Below are 19,669 nucleotides of genomic sequence, written 5' to 3'. Positions count from 1 at the left end.
CCAGCAGTGGGCAAGATTAGAATAGGACGTGGACAACGTGATTGCAGGGTGCCACATCAACATCAGCACACCACAACAAGGTGAAGTCACAGACTCCCTGACTCACTGAAACCCACCACCAGGAGGGCAGCAACGAACTGGAACCAGCCCCAGCGAGCCAATCTGATAATAGGATGCAATCTATGGACCTCAAGCAGCTAGCAAAAGAGCAAAAGGTGGACCCAGATCTCTCACTTCTGCATCTTTGGAATGAGACAGACACCCTGCCTAGCTGAAGCAAGTTATCCTCCAGAGCTCAGCAGTGAATAAGTACTGGCTATGCTGGCCACAAATGCTGCCACTAACCCGAAAAACGCAATGGTGTCCTCTACCACAGCTGGGAAAGTCTGGACGGATCAGAACCATCCGTACTACTGCTGTTGCCAACACCGCTGCAAAAGGAGATAAAACAGGCATGTCATGACCCTCCTCAAAGTAGCCTCTTAGGGGAAGGAAAAACTCAAGCAGCGTTACCACTGGTATGGAATGGGTGATGATGCTTGACTCTTCGTTCAAAAATCCCCTACCTGTAAAGCACGGAAGACGGCCAGTAACTCTACAGAAAGCAAAGCTACAGAACTACTAAGCAGGATCAACCATGGAGTGGTAACAGTTAGATATCCTTGGTCCTCTTCCTGTATCTCAAGATGGAAACAAATACAAATACCCCCGAGCTGCATACAGATTAAGGGAGAAACTTTAAGAGCTCCCTATAGTATATCAGCCTCAGGACATCTGGTTGAGCACAACAAGGGAAAAGGGAATTGCAAAACAAGAGAAAAGATACACCTACCTTCATTGAGGATCTCCAAAACCAACTGAGACCCAAACCAAACACATGAGTCAGCCCGTGAGCACCTCTGTGCAAAAGTCAGCCAAAAGAAAGTGTACAACCTACGTGCTAAAGAGAAATCCTATCAAGTGGAAGATTTAGTATACGTACGGAACAGCACAAAAAAGCAAGATCAGTGGCTTCAGAGGGAAAAAGGTCCTCCACCATTACAGGCTTTCTCAGTACACTAGTGAGGTGATACCAGGATGGATGAAATGACTCAGGCATCAGGTCATGCAAAAGGCCTGCAAAAACCCTGGTCAGAACCTAAACATTCCTGAGGAACCAGTCCCAAGTTCTATGGCTGTGGAACTGAGCAAAAGAGACGGTGAGGAAGAAAGACAATGTGTGGAGACAGGGAAGCGTAGGCCAGTCACACGCCTGTCAAAAGCTTTTGAATGTTTTCATTGAAGTTATTCAGTAGTCCTATCCCCAGTACAGTTCCCTTCAGCCATTCCTTGCTGACATTTTATGCTGTTTTATATTACTGTTTAGTTAGAAAATAAAGTTTTCTTCATGTTTTGACCCCTGTGTCCGAGCCTGTGAGTAAACATTTGCATCCACGAAAACTTAGAATCCGCTACCTTTGGAGAATTGAGACTAGATATTGGTAAAATTGGTAAAAAAGTAAATGTAAGGATAATTCAGAGTTTAACTTAGTTTAACTTTAACTCAAATCTTTAGTGGTGCCCCACATTAATAGTTATTGTTTGATTAGAATAAAAGCAGATAAATAAACAAATTGGATATTGATCATTCATTAGCTATTAGACAAATAAAGAGGAAAACTGGATGAGTGGTTATATTTACATATTTGTATTACAATAACAATTTGTATTACAATTTTAAATAGGACAGATGAACAACAACTATCACCAAAAACAACAATCAACAACAGCTAATCATCAAAAAATAAAACACCATAAACAATAACACTGAGAAACCAAACCAGGCCAGTCTAGAACCTGGACACCCTCCTTTGTAATATAATGTAGGTAAGGGTCCCAAACTTTGAAGCTTAGAGTCTCTATGGGGAGTCCATCACACTTTAGCACCGTGGGAGGCATCTCATGAATCCACTGAAGTAAGATGCATTGTCAGTCCCCAAATAGGAGTTTATTCAGTGATTTAACCATAGCAGAGTTAAAGGGAACGTTCATGATTTTGGAAGTTGTTTTTTTCCCACTTACCTGAGGTGTTGTCAATTCATCTAGACACTTGTGTTGTTCATATTCATATTTTTGAGCAACTTTGCTCTAGATCAGGGCTTGCAGGTAGCCATGCCAGTACAACTGGTGGGGAGATTCAACCACCACTCTTAGTATATGTACTACAATCTTTGTAGGTGATACATGTGTATCGAAATGAGTTATATTTTCCCTATTATAAGATTAAAAGTCTATTATTATTGAACTCAGAACACTGCCTGGTTGGGAAAACGTTTCCACATCACTGCTGCATGCAAACATTCTCTACATGCATTACATTATTGGCAAGAGAGGCATTTGTTAGTTTGACCCTTTTTATATAAATGTTGCCTTGATAAGGCTTTTTTGGTAACACTTTACATTAAGGTCACACTTGTAAAGGGTTTATAAATCGCTCAGAGCACTAACCACACATCGGTGAACACAGAGAAGCAGTAAGTAGTGGATAGATATATCAACAAATAAAATCTGTGAACCTGCACGGTGGACATGTTTAAATGAGGAACGTGTTGACAAGGACATCAGGATTTCAAGGGCCATGGTTAAAAAAACATGGTGACAGCTATACTGTACTTGGGGAGATCTTCACATTGTACTGTATGCAAAGGTTTGGTGCCAGCCAAATCATCCCCACAATTCAGGAAATAACTTGAATATCTTTGGTGGGAAAAGAGCGGTGTGGGGACAGGGAAGCGTAGGCCAGCCACACGCCTGTCAAAAGCTTTTGAATGTTTTCATTGAAGTTATTCAGTAGTCCTATCCCTACTTTTTGACAATAATTGAAAACATTTTCCAATTACTTGCTCACGTCCACCAGCGTGCCCAGCAAAGCAATATTTATTAAAATAGCCTGAGCAATGCAGTTGTAGAAGATGTGAATCAGCTTGTGAGAGCTGTCCTGTCAAAGCTAACTGTCACTCCCCAGGTAGCATGCCAGCTCAGTTCTCTGGGAGTTTGTATGGTTGACTTGAGATTGAGTATCCAATATGTGTCCAATGTGTGTGTGTGTCCAGTGTGTGTCAAGTGTGTGTCCAGTGTGTGTGTGTGTGTGTGTGTTGTGTGTGTTGTCTTTAGATGCTCCAGATATGGGCCTGACAGTCTGCTCCGGCTGAGAGAATCTGAGTTCCACAGGGGCTCAGGGCCAAGTGAAGGACACGCCCCCTGTGGCCTAAACAAAAACAGAAAGATAAAATAATTTTAAACAATAAAATGAATCGGTTTTTTAACAATCAAAATCTCTGTCTTATCTGACACCCCTGCTTGCTTTGTATGCTTATTATAGGTGTGGACACTGTGAAGCATAGCTAAAACTCAATTGTGCACTATGTACACAGTGTTTGTCTTTATGAAAAATGCATCTCTACATACAGTAATCCTTGACCCTGCATACATTCATAAAATAAGGTGAAGTGAAGATAAAATCCAGCTGTATGTATAGCTCTATGATACAGTAACTAATAGAATTATTAACACTGCCATGCAAACACAAACAAACTGTTCCAACATTCTCAACCACACACCAAGTACATGCCCACTATTGCCAAATTCATGCTGCCATTTCTTTATTTTAATTATTTGATGTCATGCACTTTGCACTTGACATTATTAGCATGTTCCCATCCTGACTTGTTGAATGAAGCCCCAGGATCTATGTGCAACATACATGATGTTTTATGTTCATGTTGTGTATTTATGTCAATATTGAAAATGTCTGTTTTGTTTTCATTTCAATAAAACCAATTTCCCCATTGGGACTACTGGCTCTTTCTATCTCCCACACTCTCAGACCCTCACCATTGAGCTGGAGGCGCTGGTGGAGGGAGGGGTAGTCCCAGCAGGTGATCTGATGGTGGGGGAGACCGTGGCCAGTGAAGAGGCCCTTCTTCTCGTCCACCCAGCTCAGAGAACAGATCTAATATCAGTAAATTACACCTTTCAATGAAACATGAGAATCCATCACTAAGCACTACAATGATCAACCTGACAACAACAACAATAACAGTTCATGAACAGGTAATGATGAAGTATCAAGTTCAATTGCTAGTCATGCTGTTTGTAATGAATTTCACATAAACCCTGTCACTAATGACCACACCAATCAACTATGAAAGGAGAATGTTGACGCACATCCAGTTTTGCACAGCCAGTTTTGTACTGGACAAGTGAAGCGCATGATAGTCAAAATCAATCAGCCATTCTTCTGGATCGGCATTGTCAAGGATGTGGAGGACTGGGCAAGTGAAATAACCATTATTCATCAATCACTGTATTTACTTACCTATTTATTTGTATTCCAAAAGACTTTCATCATCAGAGAACACAATATTTGAATAAATTATTTAAATAAAAAATTATATTTAAATAATTTTCTCAAGCCAACTGTGTCTTAATACTCAATACTATACAAGAACAAATTGTTTAATACGCTTTGCTTTGCCTTCCAAAAATGGTGTTAATTTCTAGTCTTCTGAAATTGAGCTCAGCAAGCCAAGGAGAGAGTGCAGGTGAAAGTAGAGCACTTGTGATGCATGTGTAAATCAAATTGTCAAGCATGGGGCATATTGTCTTTACTTCTCTGACTTGTTAACGCATGTAAAACCTTGAAACTAAGTTATCAAAATATTCAGTAACTTGGAATGCATTTGCCCAAATTACCACATAAACAGCAACATTGACGCGTAAAACAGCATTGTTTACATAGTGGAGATACAATCGCGTCATTATTTAGAATCTTGGCTTTATGATCTCCAAAATTCTACACATTAGGTCACCCTTTCGTTGGGATACAGACACTAACTGCCGTTTGAATCCCCATGGTGACGTTATCCGGTCAGTTTATGGATGGATACCAATTAGAATCCCACTTATTGTGAACATCGTTACTCCTAGATTTTTTGGTGTGATTGTGGGTTGTAGATTAACATTTTTATCAATATAGCTTCATCAAAAGATCACATTTGGATGCAGCAAACAGAGGGGGGCCATTATTGACTACATCAATTGACTACGCATCAAATTATAATCCTTATCAACACATATCACACATGTTATAAATCTGTCCAGAAAAAACCTACTTGGAGTTGATGTGACCTAAGAACCCACCTGTGATTTGGTGTGGGTAGAGTTTACGCAGGTCCCTGATTGGCTGTCCCAAATCCGGAGCACCCCATCACTCCGCCCCCCTCCTGCAGCTACCAGTTTGCTCTGCCAAGGACACCATCCCAGAGCCTACAAACACACACACACACGCACGCACGCACGCACGCACACACGCACACACACACACACACACACACACACACACACACACTTTGTGGCTCAGTTGGTAGAGCATGGCGCTAACAACGCTTTGGTTGTGGGTTTGATTCCTGCTGGGACCATATATACTGAAATGTATGCACTCACTGCAATGTAAGTTGCTTTGGATAAAAGCATCAGCCAAATGGCATATACAGTTAGGTCCATATATATTTGGACTCTGACACAATTTTTGTTATTTTAGCTGTTCATCAAAACATATTCAAGTTACAGTTATATAATGAATATGGGCTAAAAGTGCAGACTATCAGTGTTAATTTGAGGGTATTCACATCCAAATTGGAGGAAGGGTTTAGGAATTACAGCTCTTTAATATGTAGCCCCCTCTTTTTCAAGGGACCAAAAGTAATTGGACAATTGACTCAAAAGCAGTTTCATGGACAGGTGTGGGCTATTCCTTTGCTTTCTTTATCAATTAAGCAGGTAAAAGGTCTGCATTTTGCATTTGGAAGCTGTTGCTGTGAACACACAACATGCGGTCAAAGGAGTTCACAATGCAAGTGAAACAGGCCATCCTTACATCCTGCAAAAAACAAAAAAATCCATCAGAGAGATAGCAGCAACATTAGGAGTGGCCAAATCAACAGTTTAGTACATTCTGAGAGAAAAAGAACGCACTGGTGAGCTCGGCAACACAAAAAGGTGGATAGTGGTGGATGATCGCAGGATCCTTCACATGCTAAAGAAAAACCCCTTGACAACATCTAGCCAAGTGAAGAACACTCTCCAGGAGGTAGGCATTTCATTATCCAAGTCTACCATAAAGAGAAGACTTCACGAGAGCAAATACAGAGGGTTCACCACAAGGTGCAAACCATTCATAAGGCTCAAGAATAGAAAGGCCAGATTACACTTTGCCAAAAAACATTTAAAAAGCCAGCCCAGTTCTGGAACAGCATTCTTTGGACAGATGAAACTAAGATCAACCTGTACCAGCATGATGGGAAGAAACAAGTATGGAGAAGGCTTGGAACTGCTTATGGTCCGAAGCATACCACATCATCTATAAAACACAGTGGAGGCAGTGTGATGGCATGGGCATGCATGGCTTCCAATGGCACTGGGTCACTAGTGTTTATTGATGATGTGACAGAATACAGAAGCAGCCGGATTAATTCTGAAGTGTTTAGGGATATACTGTCTGCTCAGATTCAGCCAAATTCAGCAAAGCGGATTGGACGGCACTTCACAGTACAGATGGACAATGACCCAAAGCATACTGTGAAAGCAACCCAGGAGTTTTTTAAGGCAAAGAAGTGGAATATTCTGCAATGGCTGAGTCAATCACCTGATCTAAACCTGATCGAGCATGCATTTCACTTGCTGAAGACAAAACTAGAACTAGACTCATTAACTCATTGCCAGATCGTATTCAGTGTTTCTACATGTTAGTCTCGTTTCTCGGCCTCTTTAGTATTCTAGATACTAGTCCTTGTGTTTGTTCTCTGTTTTTGATTGTTTTTCCTTTATTCCCCAGAAACCCTACCCGGCTATTCACCTGTCTACCTGTCCGCCTGTCAACCTGCCTGCCCACACTACCCGCCTGACCTGCCTGCCTAGCCTAACTGCCCTGCCTACCATACCTTCCCTACGTTGCTGCCTGCCCTGTCTGTCTGCCTGCCCTACCTGCCTGTCTGCCCTACCACGTTTGTCATTTTCCCCTGCTTGTCCCATTCCCAGCCCCGTTATTAAAAACCTTATTATTTTATGTTTGTGTCCTGACTATGTCCGCGCTTGGGTTAATTAGATACTTATATGTTACTGACCGTAACACACACACACACACACACACACACACACATACACACACACACACACGCAAAACAAAAACACACTCCATTTTGCTTTTGCATAAAATATACGCAATCAGGATTCCACTATTGAAACAATAAGTTCAACAGGCCATGAATGTTGGAATGGAAAAAAACACCAGTAGCAGGAAGTACTGTAGCACAACTTGTAACAACTCCAAACCTGATCTTACCCTGTACTGTAGTTCAAGGGCATTTAATCCCAGTGTGACCTACCACCAGTGGCCGCCAGAGATTCTGTTTATTATTTTCCTTATCCACTTCTTTTAGTTGATTGACCCTATATGTTCCTTATTACCCATCCAGCTTATAAGCCTGGTTTTTGCTTTACTTGTTTTCAGTCATGAACTAATGTTCCATGGATGTACCTGTGTTTCCCTGTGACAATTTAAGTAAAGCTATGTTTGATTTTGGCAACTCTGAGTCCTGTCTCCTCTCTGCACTTGAGTCCACCTCAAACCACCTGTTACAACCGTCCTCATTTTCTGGTAAACCAGAAGAAGGGTTCAGAGGTGACTGACCTTGACAGCGCTGGGTTGGGTCATGGTCATGATGGGTCGGTGTGCCCTGGTGGTGACCCCAGGGTCATTGGCCCAGATGCTGAGGAGGCCGTCCGTGGAGCCGCTGGCCAGCCAATCCCCTCCCGGAGACCACTCCAGACCACATACGCCCCCCTGCTGACGCACCACACCCACCAGGGGCGTGGCCGCCCGGACGTCATGGTGATGGATCCATCCCAGAACAGAGCCACTGTCAGGAGAGGAGCAGAATGATCAGCACCCATATTCAGAGACGGGAACGCAGCATGTCTGTTATCCATGGTCTTGAATGGACTCCATTCCCCCTCTCCTTACATTCATTGCCACTGATCTGAAACAAGCTGCCACATGATATAACATAACTCTCTATCCGGTCCCTTCCCCTATCAGTGCTCATGAAGGAAAGGAGGGGAGGCGAGGAAGCATTGAGACACAGCTCAGGTCACTTTAGGTCAGTAGTACCTGCTGATGAAGTGTTGCTTCCAGCTAAGTGTGCCCACGACAGAAAGGTGTGACTTCATACTCCTCACCATAGTCCTGTACTCTACATCCCACAACTAAAGAAAGAAAGAGAGAGAAATGTGTCACACACACATATACTGGTAGAACACAAATAGTCATTACTCTGCACCCTCCACTCTACATACAGTGCCTATACAAAGTCATCATACCCTGTGAAATATTTACCTTTTGTCACATTACACCCTGGAAATTAAAATAAATCAAATCTAACTTTTTAGAGCTGTATGTACACATTATAACCCTCATCATCAAAGTGAAAATAAACATTTTAAAAATTCTGGACAATTATTACAAATTAATTAGTGAAATACCTGGTTTGGTTAAGTGATCAGCCCCTTAGAGTATACCATTATAAACTTGCTCAGGTGCAACCAATCAACTTCCAGATCAAACACCAGGCTAATTGCCCCCCACCTGACATCAATTGTAGTGGTTTTGATTACTTCAGAATAAAACCAGCTGTTTCTTGAGGATTCCACTACTAGAAGTGCATGGTTCTGCAAAGAATTCACCATGGTTGGAAAAGTACTTTCAAAAGGCCTCCGGGATAAAGTTGTAGGAAGGCACAAGTTAGGTGAAGGCTACAAAAAGATTTAGAAGGCTTTAGCTATCCCTCTGAGTACCGTTCAGAGCATCATTAAGAAGTGGAAGGCGTATGGCACCACCAACACCTTGCCTAGATCAGGCCGTCCGTCCAAACTGGATGACCGAGCCAGGAGGACATTGATCAGAGAAGCTACCAAGAGGCCAAAGACAACTTTGAAGGACTTACAAGTCTTTATGGCTGGGACTGGTCTGTCTGTGCATGTGACAACAATCTCACAAGCTTTACACAAAGCTGGCCTGTATGGCAGGGTAGCAAGAAAGAAGCCTTTTCTGATAAAGTGCCACAGTCAGTCTCGTTTGTGCTATGCAAAAACACACCTGGAAGATTCTGTTGCCATGTGGAAAAAGGTTTTATGGTCAGACGAGACTAAGATGGGGCGGCAGGTAGCCTGGAGGTTAAAGAGGCCGGCCAGCAATCGGAAGGTTGGAAGGTCGGATCTGGATGTGAGCTGGTGACTGGAGGGTTGCTGGCATCATATCCGGGTCCCTACCACTGCCGTTGTGCCCTTGAGCAAGGCACTTAACCCCGAATTGCTCCAGGGGCGCTGACTTGGCTGACCCTGTGCCCAGAGCCCAGCGCTCTGTTCTCCCTGGGGGGGTGTGCACGTGTGTTGTCTCGGAGGGGGGGTGTGCAGTGCGTGTGTGTTGTCTCGGGGGGGGGGGGGGGGGGTGTGTGCAAAAAGACCCATTCCAACAATTGATGTGAATTGATTGCATGGCAAATAAACAGTCTTTCTTTTTTTCTTTCTAGATTGAACTTTTTGGACTGAACTCCAAGCGCTATGTTTGGCGAAAACCAAACACAGCACACCACCCAAAACACACCATACCTACTGTGAAGCATGGTGGTGGCAACATTATGTTATGGGGATGTTTCTCTTCAGCGGGGACTGGGCAGTTGGTCAGGATTGAAGGGAAAATGGATGCTGCCAAGTACACCCAAATTCTTGAGGACAACCTGCGTCCCTCTGCTAGACAGCTGAAGATGGGCAGGTCATTCACCTTCCAACACAACAACGATCCTAAACATACTGCCAAAAGAACAACGCAGTGGCTTAAGGATAGAAAGGTGAATGTCCTTGAGTGGCCAAGTCAGAGCCCTGACTTAAATCCGATTAAAATCTGTGGATGGGCTTGAAGAGAGCAGTCCATCGGCGCTCACCACGGAATTTGACTGAACTCAAACAATTCTGCAAGGAAGAATGGGAAAATATTCTCCAATCTAGGTGTGCAAAGCTAGTAGAGACATATCCAAACAGATTGATGGCTGTAATTGCAGCAAAAGGTGTCTCTACAAAGTATTAAATCAGGGGACTGATGACTTTTCCAACCGTTATTCTTGTTTTTCATTTTTTATAAATTTTCAGAACTGTCGCCTTTTTTTTCATTAGTTTGATGTTGTATGGCTAAATTTGTACATAAAGCTGGAAAACGTTTTTTTTTTAATGGGTTTTGATTTCAGGCTGTACAACAAATATAGTAACTATTTCAAAGGGGTATGATGACTTTCTATAGGCATTGTACATACACAAACACGAAAAGCACTCTAGCAAATGCAAGTCCACACACACTCACACAATGACATGTCTCAGTTAAAAAACTGTTTGAACACACTACAAAAACACAACACACATGCACTCTTTAACACACAATCCACATACAAACATTAGAAAACAGATTTGGCATAGCTGGACCATAATTAGAATGCCTCATGATTGGATTTACCTGCACCTCCCCCTCCCTGATTTGTTTGCTGTGATTTCCCTTGTTATACTTTTTAGTTTGCTGTGATTTATTATAGACTTTCTACATACGACTATTATTGTTGTTAGCGTGCTGTCTCCCTGGTCACCGCCCTCTCTCCTAATTACATCTGCAAGGCCATTTGTTCCTGCTACGCATTTACAAAGACAGATCTGAGGTGTTCAAGGGGTGTGATCAACCGTACAGGGTGGGCACTATCCAAATAGTGCCTTTTCAGTATAGTGGAGGTATACAGTTCTAAAAGGCTGCATTCCTCTAGGTATTGCTACGTGTGTTCTGTTCAAGGGTGCCTCTGTTTCTGAGGTTTGTACTGCAGACAGTAGGGCGTCCCCTCACACTTTAGTGAGATTCTACCGCCTGGATGTCACTGCACCTTCTTTGGAACATACGGCCCTGGGCGTTGAAGCTGAGTAGAGTGGACATTTCCATGTATCCACTCAGGCTTTGGCAATTGGGCCGTTTTGCAAATGTCCCATAGTGAGATGTCGAACCAAGTCTACTGAAAGAGAACTTTGCGTTATGGTATGTAACCCCATTTTTTTACAGACTCATGAAGAGGTGGTTCGCAGAATGAAATTATGCGCTGTGCATTAACTTTTATAAGCTGGGCTGGGGAGGGGTCATGCAAAGCACTCCTGGCCTGTTCCAGGCGTGATTAAATCATCTCCTTCAGAGAACCAGGTTTACATAACATAAACCAAAGTTTTAGAGCCCAATCTTTCATGTAATATTTCACTTCCTAGTCCTGTTGCGTCACTAAATCAGATAAAAGCTGTTGCATCAATCTCACTGGTGCTTTCCATTGACTGGAATGTAAACACACCTGCCTTGTACACTCTTTTTCCCATTCCTGTGTGTGTGTGTGTGTGGTTGTGGGTGTGTATGTGTATGTGTATGTGTGTATGTGTGTGTGTGTGTGTGTGTGTGTGTGTGTGTGTGTGTGTGTGTGTGTGTGTGTGTGTGTTGTGTGTGTGTGTTGTGAAAACAAATCTGGTTGAAATCCCCACCTCCATTTCAAACACCTACTCAACTGTCTATTCATCAATAGAATCCGTGGCACTGGTCATATTTACCAGATGCAACCGTCCCCCATCCCCACATTACATTGAGTTCACTGTCAAATTCCATTTAAATGAGACTACCCCCTCAATAACTCACATCTGTTGGGGTGTTTGCTAGATGCACAACTTATTGAATTAATTTCTTTAGCGTAAATTAAGCCTCAGCAAAAACACCCAAGTCCTCACTGAGGAGTCGGTGTAGGCCTGAACACAGAACAGTTTACCTAAACGGGACTATGAAGCTATGTTGGAATCATGGGTTCTGTGCTCTGAATTCCACTTACAGTAATCATCCAGCAGTGAAGGCGCTGCAAGTGTCATCTGTGGCTTTGAGCTGCCCTGTGGAACTGTTGGAACCCTGTCCACAATAGTGAACGGCTGCAGTGCAGTATCAGGGCCTGAAACACAACACAGTGGAGCATCATATCCACTACTGTTCATGTCGTTTCAATGCAATTTGGACACTTAGTAACATTGTACTAGGTTTCCAAAGTACTCTGAGATAATGTATTTAAGTACATGTTATAACTTAGTATCTTAGTAATAAATCTACCTATGTGGAAATTTCTATATTTCTATTGGCAAAAACATGATCAATGTTGGCATGGCCAGCCTTGCAAAACTGATTATGAATGCATAACACACTTAACACACACCTCTTTAAATAAGCTAGTAAATTTATCGTGGATACATCAAAAGTTGTAAAAAGAAAGGTTATTATTTCATACTGTCAGTATGTCTGTCCCCATCTCTTGTGTCTGTCCACTCCCAGTCCTGCAACACAACACAGACTATCAGTGTAAAAGAAAGTGTGTTCCCACATACAGTGTTCTATCATGGGGAGCAAGATTAAGATCAGATGTATCTCAACTCAATTCAGTCAATTTCAATGATGAAATGATTTCATTCTATTTTACAGTTCATTCTTTTCAATTGATTTGACCCCAATCCTAACCCCAATAATCTGCAAGAGTATGCATCCACATACTGTACTGTAGTGTCCTCATGGAGAGAATGCCTTTTACATAATGTGATCTCATAGCGAGTGTGCTTTCGGACAGTGTGACCCAGAGCCACACATTCCCAGCTGAAATGACTGAACGTACTGCCATATTCAACTAGTGTGGGGTTGCTAATAAATGGTTGTAGTTTTTAAAATGAGGGCAGGTGGTAATGACAACCCGCTAGGACTCGCTGCTCTTCATAGAGCCCATGCTCCCATTAACATGACTTCATAGAGAGTGTGCTTCACTGAATGCTGTGACCTCATAAAAGAGAGTGGGATTTCGGCCTCCCACTTTTCCGCTTTCACATCCAGTACTAGTGATGTCAAAGAGACATTGCTCATTAAGTGACATCATAGATAGTTTCCTTTCACAGACTGTGTGATCTAATAGAGAGTGGGCTTCCACAGATGGTGTGACCTCACTAAAGTCTTGCCTCATAAACAGAGAGCTCTCTGAAAATGTGTCGTTTGTCCCAAAATCTGTATTTGCTTTTCAAAGCTAGACTTCAATGGAATGATGATCGCAGTCATAATTGATACTGTGTAAATACTAAATGGCAAAGGTAAATAAACAGGAAGTTATGGACAGTGTCTCTAAAATACAGTGATCTTACCAAACAGACATGTTTGGCTACATTTCTTCCATCTGTGGTTGATGCTATCACACGTCCAGTGTCGTCACTGTGTAGCGATTTGACCTCCAGAGCCGTCTCTGACAAACCAAGATCACAGAAGAATGTCAGCTTAAAACCTTGACACCAACAAACATGCACATGACTGACTGCTGACTACATATGTCAACAGTGTCTACTGTTACACATAGGATCCTGTGTGCTGCTTTTGTGCTTTGCCTTTTTTGCTCTTGGTGTTGCTTGCTTATATGTTGTGTTACTCTGCAGATGTTTGCTTCTATGTTGTTTTAAACTGTGTTGCTGCTTTCTTGGCCAGGGCTACCTTGAAAAAGAGGTTTTGTCATTTCAATGGGACTCCCCTGGTAAAATCAAGGTTAAATGAAAAAAATAAATTAAAAATATGTGTATGTGGCCTTTAAAGTATGGGCTGCATAACGTTATTGGTAGGAGTTAAGACAAAATGTCTAAGCAAAGTGCAGACAAGGCACTGGGCGCAGAAACGTTGATTAATTGAAAAAAAAAAAAATGCAATGGGAGTAACAGAGTGGACGACTCTCTCTATTCTTGATCTGCATGACGTTATTGAAATGTGAAATAAATGTATTTAAAAAAAAAATTTAATTAATAAGTAATTCTAAACCCTTCATTGAAAATACGGTTAAAATACTTATAACTGATGTTTCAAATACATTCCAATATTCAACTATAAATATCTTCAAATGACAAATGTTCAATTACTTATTTGAGAGAGCCTTTAATTGAAATAATAACATTTCGACCCAGGCCTGAATAGCGTGCAAAAACCTTGATGACTTGAATCCGTGTCCTCTTGTGCCACCGTTTTTGAGCGTGCGGCGCCACCTGGCGGCGATTCAAGGAATAATCTCTGACACACCGTGTCAAAGTCATGGTAAAGAGAATGCTCCTCCCCCCGGCCCACAGGGCTGCTGGCTACAGGATGCTCTGCGCTCAGCCGCCGCACTATCCGACTCTTGAAGCGTCTGTAAGAGATGTGCGGTACATCAATGCTTGTCTGAAAGAAAAGAAAAACACATACCGCTAGATGCTTGACAGGTCTTGAACCATACACTTGAAATAAATAGTGAGCACAATTCATGATGCATATTTGTAGGCCTATGACCATAGACCATATGGTATGCAAAGTAGGCCTATTAATTTCGATAAAAAAAATAACAATAAAAAAAATATATATATATATTTATATATATATATATATATATATATATATATATATATATATATATATATATAAAAATATATGTAATTTTGTTAATTGGTTCTGAGCACTATGATAACAATTGTTATCGAATGTTGTTCCAATATAAAACAACTTTTATCAAGGAATATTTCCCAAAAAAGTATGCTATTATGAATGGTCCAGCCACGAAACCGGCCCAAGGTCTCGCCCCTTATTGTGAAATGTGATCCGCATGGACCTCCTCCGCTATGCGACCGCCCAAGGTGTGCTTTTCCCCCTCCAAGATGGAGGCTTTAGGGGGCTATCCTATCAAGTCCTCATCCCCAAAAGTCCGAATGTTCACGGTTCTAATGAGTATGACGATAGGCATGGGATGTTTATTTCTACTGCAGACCAAATTTGCCAAGTCAAGAAACTCGAAAGATTTTTATTCGTTTGAGGTGAAGGACGCAAAAGGGAGAATCGTTTCATTGGCGAGGTACCGAGGCAAAGTAAGTAAGCAAATAGTGTCAAATAAAGTCACAAAGTGCAGTATTGCTGTGTCTGACTCATAAGTAGTCAATAGTGCCGTAGGTAATATGTTCTTTCAGTGTTTTACTTTTTATTTAGTCATAAATGTTGAGATTATTCCACATTCTCCTGTACGCAGGCATCTCTGGTTGTAAACGTGGCGAGTCATAGCGAACATACGGAGAGCAACTATGTTTCGCTGCAGGACCTCCACCGAGAGTTAGGGACGTCGCATTTCAACGTGCTGGCGTTTCCCTGTGGACAGTTTGGAGATACGGAACTTGGGACCAGCCGTGACATCGAGGCCTACGCCAAGTCAACCTACGGCGTCACGTTCCCCATCTTCAGTAAGATCAAAATAATGGGCTCAGAAGCGGACCCTGCCTTCAAATTCATGACAGGTAAGCAAATAGCATGGACTCTTGCATACATGCAGCACGTTGATGGTCCGATTTAAGCCCTACCGACATTAGGAATCTGGGGGGTTTGTTAATAATACATTGGATGATAATGTGTAGTTACGGTTCAGAATAACGGAAGTAATGGGTGTGTCTCTGTGACCTCATGTAGATTCTGTGCAAAAAGTTCCCAAGTGGAACTTCTGGAAGTTTCTAGTAAATCCGGAAGGGAAAGTTGTTCGGTTTTGGCGACCTGAAGAACCCATGGACAGCGTGCGTCAAGAGGTGACGGTGCTGGTCCGTGAGATCATCTTGAAGAGAAGGGCGGAGCTCTGAGGGTCTGGGAACATACGGAGGGCAACAGACAGACATGTCTCCACTGTCTGAACAACGTGAATGATGCTCTGTGTGAACAGTGTCTATCCTGTGGATATTTCAGAAGACATTCAAAATGATGACAATGGAAGGCAGGACTAGAATAAGAGCTGTCTGTGTGTGTGTGTGTGTGTGTGTGTGTGTGTGTGTGTGTGTGTGTGTGTGTGTGTGTGTGTGTGTGTGTGTGTGTGTGCATATGGGCATGTGTGCGCAAGTGTGTGTTTATAGTCAGGTTTGAAGGAGAGGGATTGGGTTGTTTTCCATTGACTATATCTATTCAACTGGAGGGCCATGTGCCTGTATGTGGACTGTGTGTATGTTATACCTGTTTTGTCATTCTGTCCTGTTCTGTCTTAGGGCCTCAATCATTATTATGTGGTATTAAATAAAGTGTCTTTTACAGGAATGGCTAATTGATAAATGTGTTTAGAATTTTTAGAAATATTTGGCCAAGCATATTTGCACATACAGGAAATTGACTTGGTGAGGTTGGTGCATGGGACATAAAAAACAAAAAAGAATTCTAAGCAAAATATAAACAAAAAATGTACAAAATAGAACAATAACAATAAATTATGTAGGCTGTGCGAGGCTAAGAGGCAATGAGCCTGTGAAATGCGTATGGGGTATGTACACTATAAATTAGAATAAATTTAAATAAATATTAATTACACTGTCAGTGCATTGTGTGTGTATGTGTGTGTGACAGGGTGGGGTGGGGGGGGAGTGGAAGTCCCAGAGTCAGTGAGAGGCAGTGAGCTTGTTTGTGAGTGTCTGAATGACTCCACAATGTTAACTGGGGAGTCACACATGATGAGGGGGGCGGTTGGGGCTGGGCTTCTCCTGAAGTCTACTACCATCTACAGTTTTTAGAGCGTTCAGCTCCAAGTTGTTCTGGTTGCACCAGGAAGCCAGGCTGTCAACTTCCTTTCTGTAGGCAGACTCATCCCCATTGGAGATTAATCCAATGAGGGTTGTGTCATCTGCGAACTTCAGGAGTTTGACAGAAGGGTGGCTAGAGGTGCAGCTGTTAGTGTAGAGGGTGAAGAGTAGAGGGGAGAGAGCACACAGCCTTGTGGGGCTCCAGTGCTGATGGTCCGGGGCTCCAAGACAAGCTTGCCCAGCCGCACATGCTGCTTCCTGTCTGTCAGGAAGTCAGTGATCCACCTGCAGGTGGGCTCAGGCACGCTCAGCTGGGATGGCTTGTCCTGGAGAAGAGCTGGGGCTGTTTATCCATGCCCTGATATGGAAGCATGTGTAGCGGCTGAACCCAGAACAGCCAGCTAACACAGCACTGCCTCATCATGACATAGGATAGCTACAGTGTAGCGTTGTATGCTAACATCTCACTGTGTAAATCCTAATACAGTGAGTTTGTTACCATTGTTTGCATTGCAAGTTGATACACATTGGAAAATGTAGAATTAATAATTCTAATTGCTAATACCAGATTTAGGCTGAAGCATGAGATTGCAGAGTTGAATTGGTCATGCAGTGGAATCTCTGGAGGTTTAACATGGGCAGCCGGAGGGCAGCAGCAGGTAAGCTGGCAAAGCAAAACCAACCAGCTAACAAGACACTGCCTTCCAGCCACCCAATCAGCAGTGTTGGGGAGTAGTTCCACTACATGTAGTTCAACTATCAGTTTTACTGAATTTTGCAGTAGCTTGATTATAGTTAACTACATTTAAATCCTTGTAGTGTTTCCGGTAGTAAATACATTTTTAGAGTAGCTTCCCCAAAGAGCCCCAAAGACTGCATCTGGGCAACCTTAAAGTGAGATTAGCCAAGGTGGGTGGGCAAGATGATCAACATGAATGGATTGAGACTGAGCCTTTGACTGAGGCACCAAACAGGGCTAACAAAGAGATTCAGACATACAATAGGCTATCAATGTATGTTATACATGGGTGAAAATTCCAGTTGATAATCTCATAGCAGGCAATAAATATACTCTTTGGTGGAGTTAACATCCAGCCCAGCTGATGGGGATGTAGGATGACTGTAGAATGAATCCATAGAGTTTTGGGTGAGTGGTTAGGTAACAGCATAGCGTGAGCTGACAAGTTGTAGAGTCAGCTAACATTACACTGCCTACTAACCAATCACATTGCATCTATTGTAGCTCTTTACGTAACCGGTTATATTGCATTGCTTCTTTATAAACCTGACTTTACCTTGACACCATGTTATAACAATGTATAATTCTATATACACACATATACGCCTAAAGAAATACTCTGTAAACACTCATGGGCCTGTGCGCATTGGTGGTGTGGGGGGGGGGGGGGGGTGGGTTGGTGAAGTTGAGCTGAGTGGGCAACAGATGTCAAAGTGCAAGCGGCTGCCAGGGACAGAACTAGGCCTACTGTGCAACCGCTAGTCATACTTTCACCAGCACATCTCTCTCCCTTTTACACACATTGTCACACATACTGAGTCTTTATTATTCTATTGGTCAAACATTTTCAGCACTTTAGCAAAGTGTCCTTGTCTTTTAAAGCTGGGCTTCAGATCACAACAGTGAGGAGTGTAGCCGACAGCTGTCAATCATATTCAGCCAGCAGCACTGCCACACTGTCATCATCCTCTCCTCCTTTCAGTATCCTCATTTATTTTCGTTTTTTTCTGCTACTCCTCCCCCTTTCTGCTATTACTGGTTTGGTGTTGTAGCTTGCTGGATGCACCGATCACTATGTCTTTCCTTTGAGCACTGGAACCAAAATCTACCCAAACATGCCACTTATACTAACACTTACTTTCCAGGTTATTAATAACTCCTTACCTTTAGTTCCAAAGCTTTGAAGGAGCAATGTCTTCTTTTACGCACGATATCTCTCAGCAGTCGTCTCATGATATTTTCCTGACCATAAAAGTGACATTATTTTAGAAGACGTTCATAAATCGACGGTTACAGAACGCACTGAAATATTTTTTCTAATGTACTGTACTTACCCAAAGTACTGTGTCCTCGGTTTTCACTTTAAAACGGTAATATCGCTTTAAGTTCCATTCCATAATGCTCGGAAATTCGAATTCACAATGTCCTTAGAGTGTACCTGAGGTGAGACGCCTGTCAGACTAGCTCACCTGTCCTACCTTCCACTGTGGCAGGTACTCTATAAATACGCGCACGGGCGGATACGAGAGCGGGAAGCACTTTCCTTGGCACGCCATTGGAGGATACGGGAGGTCTTTCCCTGGCTCGCCATTGGAGGATACGGGAGGTCTTTCCTCGTCAAAACCAGGAATTCCCTCTCTAAAAGCGTGGTTGTTTCCCTGGAAACAAGCGTGAACTGCCACATGTAAATATTTGATTTAAAGAGTCAACTGGGATGCTCGCCGACCCCACAACGCGGCAAAGTGTTAAAGGTAGTGGCGGTGTTTGATGAGTTCTGGCCGCGTCAGTCAATATTGAATGGGCTATGTTTATGGAAACATTCTCAATTGGAATGTAGACATGAGTTTGCATAGCCGATAGCCTATTGATCACAATTCACTCAAATGGAGCATTGTCAGACCTGAATTATTTCTTTGTACAGAAAACAAATAGGAAAAACAAAACTTTTAGGATTTTAATAATATAATAATAAGATTTATTACATATTATTAAATTATAATTAATCTTGATGTTCCGTCGTGTAATCCTTAGATATTGATATTATTTGCTTGTTTTATCTGTGCTCCGGGCGTCCAGACAGGCGCCTATCAAATAAAATGTGGCCTCGTATTATAGGCTATCATTATCAAATGTCCAAACAGACAAAAGTGATACGATATCGGTTTATATGGCTTATAGACGCCCAAAACCGTTTGCAGTGAAATTAAA

At 42.4% G+C, this 19,669-nt stretch overlaps 2 protein-coding genes across 2 annotated transcripts; one reads left to right on the top strand and one right to left on the bottom strand.

The window, feature by feature from the left end:
- Positions 1 to 3,149: 3,149 nt before the first annotated feature.
- On the bottom strand, positions 3,150 to 18,882 carry LOC310806938 (cell division cycle protein 20 homolog B-like; the record flags this gene model as incomplete). Its single annotated transcript, XM_083673218.1, has 8 exons — positions 18,796 to 18,882; positions 18,626 to 18,703; positions 14,234 to 14,371; positions 8,210 to 8,304; positions 7,730 to 7,958; positions 5,182 to 5,307; positions 3,874 to 3,991; positions 3,150 to 3,247 (listed from the first exon to the last, which is right to left on the bottom strand). Exons 1-8 carry the CDS (start codon positions 18,856 to 18,858, stop codon positions 3,150 to 3,152), a joined length of 945 nt encoding a protein of 314 aa, XP_083529344.1. The 5' UTR covers positions 18,859 to 18,882.
- On the top strand, positions 14,836 to 16,510 carry gpx8 (glutathione peroxidase 8 (putative)). The gene is made up of 3 exons (XM_083672672.1): positions 14,836 to 15,048; positions 15,207 to 15,468; positions 15,638 to 16,510. Exons 1-3 carry the CDS (start codon positions 14,842 to 14,844, stop codon positions 15,799 to 15,801), a joined length of 633 nt encoding a protein of 210 aa, XP_083528798.1. The 5' UTR covers positions 14,836 to 14,841; the 3' UTR covers positions 15,802 to 16,510.
- Positions 18,883 to 19,669: the final 787 nt, after the last annotated feature.

Source organism: Argentina silus (genome assembly GCF_951799395.1).
Source record: "Argentina silus genome assembly, chromosome: 7".
NCBI classification, from domain to species: Eukaryota; Metazoa; Chordata; class Actinopteri; order Argentiniformes; family Argentinidae; genus Argentina; species Argentina silus.
Note: the sequence above shows the minus strand (reverse complement) of the source record. Positions and strands in the feature narration are given on the sequence as shown.

Bases quoted from the DNA above. Each gene is read 5' to 3' on its own strand.
- gpx8 (XM_083672672.1), top strand. From the start codon at position 14,842: ATGGAGGCTTTAGGGGGCTATCCTATCAAGTCCTCATCCCCAAAAGTC. The intron at 15,049-15,206 runs GTAAGTAAGCAA...TCCTGTACGCAG, and splicing joins TGGCGAGGTACCGAGGCAAA to GCATCTCTGGTTGTAAACGT. The intron at 15,469-15,637 runs GTAAGCAAATAG...GACCTCATGTAG, and splicing joins TGCCTTCAAATTCATGACAG to ATTCTGTGCAAAAAGTTCCC.